The sequence below is a fragment of the Ptychodera flava genome, chromosome 15 (genome assembly GCF_041260155.1).
Source record: "Ptychodera flava strain L36383 chromosome 15, AS_Pfla_20210202, whole genome shotgun sequence".
In the NCBI taxonomy this organism is placed as follows: domain Eukaryota; kingdom Metazoa; phylum Hemichordata; class Enteropneusta; family Ptychoderidae; genus Ptychodera; species Ptychodera flava.
In genome coordinates, this window is record NC_091942.1 from 24,815,142 (window position 1) to 24,827,211 (window position 12,070).

Below are 12,070 nucleotides of genomic sequence, written 5' to 3' on the forward strand. Positions count from 1 at the left end.
TATTATTTCTATCAATTCTATTTTTATTCAAATATAACTGAAATAATATCTCACTTTACAAAGTTTTGCCTTGGTGGGAAAGACCTTACAGCTGTTAAGGGTAGAATGTGTCTTGGGTGAGGTTTTTTAAATCCTCTAATATTTACAATATTTTTCTGGTCTGCTTGTAGACTTAGTTTGCAGCTTGTGAAGCTAGTAAAGTTTTCACCACCTTCTTTTCGTGAAACTCAAAAATGTAATTTTTCCAAAAGAGTTAACACACACAATAGTGGCCGTTTCGAATTTCATAAATCAGTCAGTTTTATGTAATTTGTTTTTCTAATTTCAAAATTTGCTCAGCAACCCCTGATTTTGTTATTCTTGATTACAAATATTTTAAAAAGTTTCCTTGAAGAAAATTTGAGCAAAAGCGTAAAATGTGTTTCGAGGCACATATTCCGTCAACAGGTTTTCACTAAGAAATAATCTATGGAGATATGATGGCAAATATCTAATTCAGCTATTGGCAGTGTTTTCAAAACCTGGCAAAAAAATCACAAATTCCTTGCTTTGTTACATTTGGCAGTGTGTGTAATAATAATCCTGCACTGAATTTCAAAGAAAGCATTCAAGACATGAAAAATATATATAACACAAAAGACCAATGTGTGATAATTCTGCCACATATCACTAGCATTTCATCCAAGGCTGTCTAGAAACAGGGAAAGGCCTTAGAATATCTGTGACCGCAGTTTTGCATTCAGTAATTTGTAATTTCAGTTTTAGGCCAAGAGTTCCATCTGTTCCCGGACTTCTTGTGCGTGCTGTTGGAATTCCTTTATTTTTGCTTGAACAACTTTCATCTGCAGTATAAAAAGACGGCAATGGTTTAATTTGCAACAATAACTCACGAAAAATGTTCTGGGAAACAATATTCAGCTTTGACTAAACATAACTTGCACAGTATGTTCAGTCAAAAGTCAGACTGAAAGGCTGTATGAAAAGCACATCTGATTTGATGCCAATGAAAAGTTCACTTACAAGTCTGTTTTGTTGCCTCTGAGATTCAAGCTTCAAAAACTCTGAGATTGTCCAGTCTTCTTTTGTTTTCATTGACAGAAATGGACAATGTCCTGAATGAGACTTGTGTTCTTGCCTGTGTAACAAAGGGAAAGCTTTTGAATTTTCTGTACAGTGTTACTTGACAAAAATGACTGCTGATTCGAATCAGTGCAAATTCTTCATCCACTTTTATTGGTTAAGTCTGGTTTGACAGACCTGTGAAAATTTTACACAGTAACACTAATATATTCGACCATATTCATGACCCACTACATTGCATCAGACCTATCAGATCCCGAAATATTTTCTGGTATGAATCCTCCATCCAAGTTCCACACTTTGGGACTGTTAACAATTTGTGTTGAATTCTGTAACATGCTCATTGCTGCCACTGATTAAGAATTAACTGTCATTTTTCTGGGAGAAAAATGCTTCATTAACAGTTGTGTTTATTGAGTTTAATATTTATTATATGCAAGATTCCATAAGAATAAAAGGATGTAAGGTCATGTTGAGGTTGTGAAAATTACCAATTACCGGTAACCTTCACAATTGGGTCAAGTTGGTTAAAAGTAGTGGAGCACATGTACCATATTGAACATTTGAAGGCCTTTGAAAACTTAGATGCTATAAATATGATTTTACTGACTAAAGCTGCTATAACAGTCCAAGCCCAGAGGGTGGAAATACATATGGTTTTGCTCAATAACGCTTTTAACTGACTTGGCAGATGGGAAGTGATACTGTCTGATAGGAAAGGGTTAAAGGACAAAAAGATGTTGAGGGACAACCAGCGGCAGTAGGACCACTGGATTTTATCTTGACACTGGTTTAGGGAACAACCAAATATAGAATTAATTTGCTCACTCCTTGGATACGGACATCTTTGCTTGCCAAGGCCTGCTTCCCGAAATCAGGCCTTGGCTGATCGAGCCCACGGATCATGGTTTTTAAAGCGCCACCATAGGACTGTACGAGACCTGTAACTAGCCAAACAGCGATCACTGTCGTTGTTTACATTTCATTTCTAATTCTTCCCGTACGCATTCAAAGCGAGAGTGTAAATTTGTAACACTGTCTTGCAGCTTAGCTAAAGTATTTACTTTGGCGAAACATGGTTTACAATTGTACCTCGATTCAACACGATCGTCAAGTCCTCCACAAACTTCGTTTAGAATGCCTATTAAGTGACTGGGAAACGATGATGTGAAGATTGTCCGTCGATTTATGTCGCAGGTGAACTCTGCACTTTGCTGGCGTCATCTTGGATTTCTATGTTATATAACGTGTACTGTGATTGGTCCATCTGATTTTGAAGTTCTATCAGATTTCCTTCGCACAGTATATCAGCGACCCAGTGTGATCACGCACGGCGTAGTTAGTGGAAGACTCCTGATTAGGTAACGAGCCGTGCGAGCGGACGATGGGATACGGAAGGTAACAATGAAAGCTTTGTCAACTGTATTTCTGACTGGAAAATACAGTGGCTCTTTTAAATTTCTATTACTGTGTTGAATTGGCATCTCTTTTGAATTTGGCATCAGATATCTTTTCTGACTTTGCAATGAGTGTGACAAGTCTGAAAGTATGTTTACCAACAAGTATGACAGGTATGTGGAAATCGCATTACTGTCGTGGCATCTATTATTTAGCAAAACTTTAAGGATGTACGATCGGAAAAATATGAGCGTACTGCGCCGATTTCCGCGCAGAAATGTATCCATAGTAACCACGCGCGCATAGTGACGTTCCGAACGTTTTTGCGTTGTACAAAATGTCGTCTGCAGGTAAAGGAAAATCGCGCCGAGAAAATGTTCAGCGTGCCCTCAAAACACGCTGGAAGGTACGAGAATTCAGCAAAGAGATAAAAAAAAAAAATGCAACATGACCGTAGCCTGTACAGCGTAAATCAGAAGTGTGACGTCTGATTTGCTATTCGTGGTTATAATTCCAATGATAGTGTCGCTAGTAGACCTACCGGAGAATGGAAGAATGGCCGTCGCATAGTCGATTTGAGTGAACTAGCCGAAAATCTTGACACTTGTGTCAGTTGTGGGCTTGCCTTTACGATTGTCATCGTGTATTGGAGAAACGCCAAGTTCACGGCCTCGGTATAGTGTGTGACAACTTACTTAGGGGCAACGTCAAAAGTTCAATGAAGGATAAAAAACTTAATTCTTTTAGTTTGGGGGTGGGGGGGTTTGACCTAAAAAAGTTTCTATCCTACAAATCGATTTCGGTAAAAATTGCTAGGGGAATGAATATTTTGAAAAAAATAGAGCAGAAATGCACACTTTCGTGTTGAAGCCAGCGGAGGGAGTTGATTAACACAGTGCAGAGCTGCACCTGGCCTAGTTAGTGTAAACAGTGCAGGCTGTTGGCGTCTGTTGCACCATAGACGGTAGTTTCTCTACTCTCTGTGGTTGCACTCGGAATTTCTGGTGCACGTGTAGTCCGCCTGAATGGAGCAGTGTGAACTGAGTTGTTACAACCACCAGGACAGTTGAGATAGTTTTTATGCCTCTGGAAGGAGAAACCTGGATTTTATTGTTGTTGTTCTTGTTCATTCATTGATAAACTTCAAGTTTGTTGCTAGTATGTTAGTTACATTGGATGAAACACATAGTACGTTCAGACTGACGACTTTGCGTCGGCCCAGGTCCCGACCAGGGCCGGGGCCGACGTAAAAAACCAATGTGGACACGCTGAGTCGGCCCTGGGCCGACTCAGTTTGGTCCCGGTTAGAAGGGGGGGTTCAGGGCCGACTCAGGGCCGACGCAAAATTTGGTCCGACGCAAATCGCCAGTGTGGACACGTTACGTCGGCCCTGGTCCCAGTTGACCAGGCCTCCGCTATGGATCGAAGTTGAACTAGTCCACTATTCGCGCAAAACAAACGACGTTTGAAACTAAAGTTTACACCTATCGAAAGTTTTCAATCCAGTCTTTACATTTTATATCATCCCATGTACGCTGAACTTCCCACCAACCTTTGTTCCGCAAACGAGACCATGTCATTCGATTCCACAGTGCACGTAATAGACTAGAGAGGCATGTCAAAAATGCCGCGCACTGGTTTTCTCCACCGCGGTCTTATATATACCTATGCTCATCCAATAAATGGTGAAGATCTCTCCGATGATTAAAAGGGTGAGTGGTAGTCATATTTGCCCTTCTTGTGCGTAAAAACACAGGAAAATCATGAACAGTAGAAACAGCATGCCATATTCAAATGCGCCATTTTGAACTTTGACAGGTCAGAGGTCACAAAGGAAGGTAAAGTTACGTCGGCCCTAATTCTGGTACCGGTAGGTGTGGACACGGACCAAATTTAATCCCAAAAGGACAATTATTTTGCGTCGGACCAAATTTCAGTTGGGTTGCCAATGTGAACAAGATAACAAAGTGTGTTCCCAATCTTAAGCCCCACTATTACTGTATCTTTTAGCATTATTTTTATGATTTTACTTTCAAACTAAAATAAGTTGGTGACAATGTAGTCTTTTAGGTCTGTGTACACACTTATTATTAACTACCTGCCGGGGCTATATATGCAATTTTGAACCAGATAAAGATTACACTGCGATTAAATGTTTGCCCAAAAGATTAAATCACAGCCCCATGCAGAAAAGCTAAAACCCCTGATACTATGCATACCTGCACTGAAATCTTCATATAAACTGCACAGAGCAGTCCAATGTAATGCATAGGGGTGAATGTTTTCAGCTGTGACACTGTATGTTCTGATTCCTTCGTAATATTACCAATTTTTTAAAATGTCGGGAAATCAAAATGACTGTTAAAATTTTAATTAACATGTCAAATGTTTCTGAAAGGAATGGTTTCCTAATGCAGTAAAAGTTCATATCTCTTCAGAGGGTAGAATTCAAAGAGGAGAGAATAGGTACATAATTTGAGGTCAACAAATTCAAGAGTTACAGCTATTAACGATGCATTACTTTATTTCACCTCTAAATTGACTGATCCTTAGCTTTGCTTTACATATAGAAAGAGCCTGGCAACAGGTTCAATATAAGTCAATTAAGTTTCTAGGGGAGGGGGGGGGGGGGAAACTAAGGGAATTAAGTTTTTTATCCTACATTGAACTTTTGACGTCGCCCCTTAGCCTGCAGCGAAGTCAACCTAATCCCACCGATAAGCGTTACGGCAATAAATATTACGTGATTTTTTGTATGCTGTATTAATGTATAGACTCTAAAAGTAGAAGAACCTTAAAGTCTTTGCTTTGTTCTGTCATTTCCCTCTCATTAAAGTTTAATGGTAGGTTTAAATCATGACCATGCCGGGACAGGGCCACTGCAGGTAGCCACGGCAGGTCAGCGGCATTTGAAGAGCGCCCTCGTGCGACGAACCCGGGAGAGCATGGTTTATCGCCAGAACCTGTAAATCCTAGTAAGTTTTTGCAAATTGTGAAAAATTGAGCTCAGTGACCTACTAAACAAAATGTGGTTTTGGAAAATTCACAAAAAGTGCTAATTTGGCAAAGTTTGGGAAAATTGACATAAGTAGAAACTATCAATAATAATAAATTACCCTCTCCCATTCCTAAAATTTGGGCCATATTTGTTGCAATTTTGGTTAAAAATAAATATGATGACTTTTTAACTCAATTTTATGTAAGTAAAATCTTCAAAGTAGCTTAGGTTTATAATTTCTTTATTCTTTTACAGTGTAAACGTGAAAAATGCAATCATGATATAAATATGAAAATGATGACCTGTTTTATTGATTTTTAGTGATTTTGTGAAAAACCGTGAATTTTTAATGTCATTTTGTAAGAAAACAAGCGCGGTGACCCCATGTTTTTTCCAGTTTTGGACTATTCACATATGTAGGTATTCAAAAATCCCCATTTGAAAAAATTGACATTACTTTTACTTTTTCCGATCGTACATCCTTAATGTAAAGTAATCTAACAAATATTTATATGAACGACAAATTATGAGCCATGGCGGAAAGGATCCGGTCAGTGTGAAATATTGTCTAATTGTTCCATATGATTTCATAGGCTTTGGCCGGTGTATTTATTTGGAGAATGTCATCTTGAAACACAAATACCCTATTATAACTCTTCTATTATTGGAAAGGGAGACATTGAAATGTCTTGGATAACCTTGTAACATTTGCCCACAACAAAAAACCTTGATGGCTAAAATCTGTAGTCTCTGAAGTATCCTAATTGTAAAAATGTCATTTGATACAGTGTCATATTATTTAGATTTTGCCCTTGAACAATTTCATGTCAGATAACATTATCAAAATCAGGTGTCCAATCTGAGTTCAATGACAGTGATGTTGCTTACCAGTGGCTAGGCAGTTGTAAGTACATGTAGTGTGTGTTGGCACATTAAAATTGTTCAAAGAGTCGCTATTTTTCGTTAAATTGATGTTTTCACACCCAGCACCGACAGCCAGTTGTTCTTTGCAAACTGTTAGCTATTTTCAACATCCCTGGGTAAATATGGCAATTTTGATGTGGCAATAGACACTTAAGAGGTCACCTTACCATGGGTCATCATCTGGCTCCCAGCCATCAAGTTCTTTGAAGCAGACAAAACACTTGACAAGGTCCGGTTCGTTTTCTGTTGGGCAGTGGAAGAAACCTGCTGCTGCCATCTGTTGACAAAGCACACATTATTACCGGTAATCAGTAAGAAGCAAGTACTGAATTACATGTAGTGAAATTCAGACTCAAAATCTGAAACAGATGAGCATTTTATGGTACATGCAGTTCTGTGTTGTGTCCAATCCATGCCAAAATTACTACTTTCTTTTTTACTATTCTGAATCCAACTTTACAACTCGACATTTCTCTCAACTTTCTGTATTATTCTTCTATATTCAATTTTACAACTCAACTTTCTGCGTCTTTCTACATTCTATTTTACATTCTACTACTCGACCTGTTACTTCATCATTTCACAGTTGTAAAAAGTTCCGTTTCACAGTTCAACATACGTGCTCTCCATTCTATTCATCTAGATTTCATTTTACAAGTTAACAAATTTCCATTTTGCTTTTAAATATGCCATGTTACACTCATTGTCAAGAATGTTGAATCTGATGACTGCATATTCGCACAAGAAGAATTCAATCTTTGAGAATTGTACTCAGTTTGGTCTTTGACCAAATCAATTCAATGGTACAAATTCCGCAGATTTACAGGTATATGTGGCCCAAACTGTGCATTTGTTCTACATTTGGAGTTATTTTGAAGAATACATATATACATAAATGAAAAAACTACTACCTAAATATCAAGAAGTTGCTACCTTCATCTATTCAAGAAGTACATCTGCTCTGAGCGCTTCGGTTTATGAGCCCCGCCCCGAGAGCAGGTGACAATTTGCCCGAGGCCAGAAGGGCAAATTGTCTCCTCCTGCTGCGAGGGCACACAAACCCATGTATTCAGGCAATAATATTTTTATTACATGCCTCTTCACAGTTAATGTTATATGACATTTAGTTACATGAAGGGCATTCTCAAACAATTTTACCATTATCGACCAGCATCGAACAGATTTTAACGAAAGTTAAAATAGCAGTGTGCGCATGGATATTTTATATTTGGCATCTACTTTGACGTCGAAAACACCAAAGGGTTTCACTGGACCGGGTAAGTATGGAAACCAGTCTGCACATCATTCTCACACACACACCACACACACACAGACAGACAGACAGAGACAGAGACAGACACAAAGATATATTTTTGTACATCCATGTCCCAGGCAAGATCTAGCTGCAAAATTGTAGCGCTACGGTGAGGCGGTCGGTGATTTTTCTGTGCTCTCCCTGGCCTTTCGAAATTGTTAGTAAATTTACGAATTGGGTTCAAAAAATATTAGTAAGCACAAATTATGTTATTCTGAACCCACCAACTTTCAACAAGCACTTCTGGTACTCAATAGATGATTTTAAGGGGATAGAAATGATGAATGATTTCATTAAAGACAAAAGAAAATGAAAAATCCCTTTTTAGTTTTTTGAGAATGAAAACTCATATTTTGATACGCATTTTCAAAAGATTTATTGAATAACACAGTACATCATGGGTCATGAATGCTTGTAACATTGAAATTTCTTCCTTGTCTCAATAAAGTGTGTAATTTTGGTCAACGGCCAATGAATGTTATTCAATTACTCTATCTTTAGTACACAACATAACATGTTCAAGTATATTGTGACACAAATCATAACTCCCTTTGTGTGTGTAGTCAGTGGTTGATGATTATATATATTAATTTATGAAGCGGTCATTAATATTATCAAATATTATCAGTGTTTGCACAAGTTTTAGATGCTAGAAAATCTGTCCCTGTTTTTCATATTTGGAAAGCTATGTTACTTTTAACCCTTTCACCCCCAGTTCCCTGTATACAGGTCCAACTTTACCATAGAAAACAATGGATTTGGGACAAACCATGGTGGTGAAAGGGTTAAAGTATGCATGTCATCCCATAGGTACGAGGTGGTGCCTCTATAGCTGCAGTCATTATGCCATGTTCATCTCTAAAATTCTTTTTAAACAACCACTGATCAGAACATTTGGCAGTCTGTGGTTTAGCACAAATTTTGTCTCATCTCAATCAAATTTAAAGCCCCCACTCAATTATCAGATTTATCTAATATAAATATTAGTTACTTGATGAAATTTTCAATGGAAAACAATAGAATGACAAACTGTTAATGGGCTATTGAACATTCGCTAATGCGAGAACCTGGGATTGAGAAGGGCGCCTTTAAGTACGCAAACTGAGACTGGTGATCCTGCTAATGTTTTCTTAGAGACAGTTATACTTTTAAAACGCTGCAGATGATCGTCATTTATTTTTTTGTCTGGATAGACTTTTTGGTCATGGGACTGTGCACAGCATTTCTCTGGATCATAGAAAACTATCAGTATTCATAACATTTGCTGAGACAGTTTCTTGTAAAATATTTGAAGGAAACCTATTAAAATTGGCAAGCTGACTGAAAAATTCAATTTGCAGATCGTCAAATGACAAATCTATGACATCTAAGATTTCTCGCTCGCTTCCACCTCCATGCACAGAAAAACACTGTGCAGTACATGTTCAACCATGCGTGGCCCGGACTGCAGTTCTGCTGTAGTTCGACTGTCTTTCAGGCTGACTGTTCTTGATCTCTTCTAGCTCGGCGGTTTCATTGTTTCGTATTTTTTTCATATCAGTTGCCGTTTTTTTATGCCCAACTTTCTTTCCCAACTGGATACTATCAATCCAAAGTATTTGTAACTGCCCGCTTCCCTCGATCCGCTTCAACAGTCCACTCGAAAGAGTTGACAGCATGTGAGTGTTTGGGTGTCTCGAAACTACCGTAATGGGGGGTAATGCATGACACACCACTATGAGATTACAAGACCCGGGGATCTTGAAACCTTTTCGCGCATGCTCATGTTATTACAGGTCAAAGTCCAAAGCCAGCTATCACCATGTGTCGATGCGCTGATGATAGGGGCAGCGTAGGTTTGAAAGACGAGATATGCCAGTATTTCCCCTGAATTCACAATCTTGACCGAAAATCAGGCTTCAAAAATAGCAAAATCGTTCGTAAATGGCCGATCGGGCATTCATTTTTTTTCGTAAATTTTCATTTTTTTCGTAATTTACGAAAGTTACGAGCGACAGCGAGAGCACAGATTTTTGGTTTTTGCGACTTCGCTCACCAGTAGCGCTACAAGGCCGATGGCCCTGGGGAGTATCATATAAGCGCACCCCACTCGACCAGGCGTGTTGATGTGGAATGCAACATATTTACTGCATTTGGTCGTACCGATTTATCACTATTGAAGACTAAACAGTATACTGCACTAACTTTGTCGTTTATGGGGTTTGGAATTTGTTCAAACACGACGATCGCGTTCCGAAAACATTGAGCGTGGGGCGTTGGTGTTTGTGGGAGCCGCCATTACCGGAAGTTGGTAATGACGGCTCCCAGAAATGTTTCGGAACGCGATCGTCGTGTTTGAACAAATTCCAAACCCCATAAACGACAAAGTTAGTGCAGTATACTGTTTAGTCTTCAATAGTGATAAATCGGTACGACCAAATGCAGTAAATATGTTGCATTCCACATCAACACGCCTGGTCGAGTGGGGTGCGCTTATATGATACTCCCCAGGGCCATCGGCCTTGTAGCGCTACTGGTGAGCGAAGTCGCAAAAACCAAAAATCACCGACCGCATCACCGTAGCGCTACAATTTTGCAGCTAAGGCAAGACCTTGAGCTACTGTAGTGTGTCAATGCACTTGCCAAACTCACAACTGGTCGACATCTCATCCCAGTAGCTGCTGTACGTACTGTAGCTCGAGGATTTGCCGTCCGATCTGGGACGAATATACCTAACTACACTAGTCCCAGGTCCGACCCACACACAGGCAAAACCTCGAGCTGCACAACTGCAGCTACCCACTGCATAGCTCTGCATAGCAGGGCTATGTGTTACCGGCGTTATACGGCCTCTGTGGTGGGAGGCCGTATAACGACGGTAACACACAGCCCTGCTATGCAGAGCTACCCACTGGATGGATGTACAAATTTCCTACAAAACCAGTGGCTGTAGTGTGATTGTTATACATGGTTGGTAGAGTAGTATCATTTTCAAATCATACCATGGCCCGGAAAGCAAGTGGTAGCCCTCACTGACAAGCTGACTAGGTCATAGTGTAACGGTAATTAAGTTTACAATCACAATTTTTTTTAGTTTATAAAGTGAATTTGAAATGTATTATGTTTCATACAGACACTGAGACAGTGACAAACACAAACCTTGTCGGGAGTGCAATTGCAATTTTCGTCGCACGGCCAATCTTTGAAAGTGGCGAGTCTATTAGCCTCCAGGTTCATCGAAAAAGCAGCCCGCTCCTGCTCAATATCGTCATCCATTTTGATCAGCGACTCCATAAGTTCGGCGAAACTATATTTATGAGGGGAAATGTAGCACCTTGTCGATATCAATGGCCGTGGTTCTACTATGTCGGACGTCTTGTTTTTAATTTCGAAAATGGCGGTTATCATTTGTGCGCATGCGGATATGATGCCCCTGTGATTTACATAATTTGCCCCACCCGGCATGCATTCGGTCATAAACCGGTAAGGGATGGACCATTAGCTCTTTAGAGTGGCCGTTATGATTAAAAAAAAACAACTTTAGGAAACATAATTCATTGGCTGAGCCGGTGTGTTTCTTTTCATATTTCGATATGAAGATTTGTTTTAAATGGAGCCAACAAAATAATACGGAATAAGAGTATGCAAATGCTCGCATGTCTCATGTGTCTTCGATCAGCTGCGGAGGAACTGTAACTGTAGGCCTATTACTCATTGAATAGCTAACAGTAAAATAGCGTTCCCCCTGCCATCGGACGTTTAATAGGACACCACTGCTCCCAGAAAAGCTTTACTTGACGGAATTGAACATTACATCATCGATCGTAGTGTTATCTGGAAATTGTTTGCACTGTAGACCTACATTTTGCGCCTCGGGGACAGATAGGCCCCTATAGTATTTGGACTCAAACTTCCACAATTCTTTTCTGATCTACCACTTGTGGGGGCCCATTTTGAAACCATTTGAGTAAGAAAAACTCAACGCCTTGGTGAAGTACTACAAATAACGTCAAAATTAGGTTGTGGTGTCATTTTCTTGAAACTTTGCACAAATATTCTTGGAAGTTGTGCAAGTGCAAAAATGAAATAAAAAATGGGGGGTCACCACGCTCGTGTTTCCATGGAAACGGACGTTAAAAGGCGTCGTTAGAAATAAATAAAAATGATATAATTCACTTAAACTAAAGAAAGCAATTATATACGCTTAGCAAATGAGTTAATTTTAATAAATACCAAGACTTAAGATCCATATCTATCGAATGTATAGTTTTCATGATGTTTGTAAAGAAATTTTAATATAAGTATCGATTACAAAATGACGATATCGAAATTATATCACTAGGCCTACATAATTTTCGAACTTTCTTCCTGTCGCT

General features: G+C 39.2%; 1 protein-coding gene across 1 annotated transcript; it reads right to left on the reverse strand.

Moving 5' to 3' along the window:
• On the reverse strand, positions 1–11,109 carry LOC139151638 (baculoviral IAP repeat-containing protein 5-like). Its single transcript, XM_070724566.1, has 4 exons — positions 10,854–11,109; positions 6,568–6,677; positions 1,021–1,135; positions 1–842 (listed from the first exon to the last, which is right to left on the reverse strand). The coding sequence occupies exons 1-4, from the start codon at positions 11,100–11,102 to the stop codon at positions 762–764; spliced, it is 555 nt and encodes a 184-aa protein (XP_070580667.1). The 5' UTR covers positions 11,103–11,109; the 3' UTR covers positions 1–761.
• Positions 11,110–12,070: the final 961 nt, after the last annotated feature.

Excerpts from the sequence above, each read along its gene's own strand:
- LOC139151638 (XM_070724566.1), bottom strand. The coding sequence starts at position 11,102 with ATGATAACCGCCATTTTCGAAATTAAAAACAAGACGTCCGACATAGTA. Across the intron at positions 1,136-6,567 it reads GAGCCAGATGATGACCCATG|GCAAGAACACAAGTCTCATT; the intron begins GTAAGGTGACCT and ends TTTGTTACACAG. Across the intron at positions 843-1,020 it reads AGAGGCAACAAAACAGACTT|ATGAAAGTTGTTCAAGCAAA; the intron begins GTAAGTGAACTT and ends TTTATACTGCAG.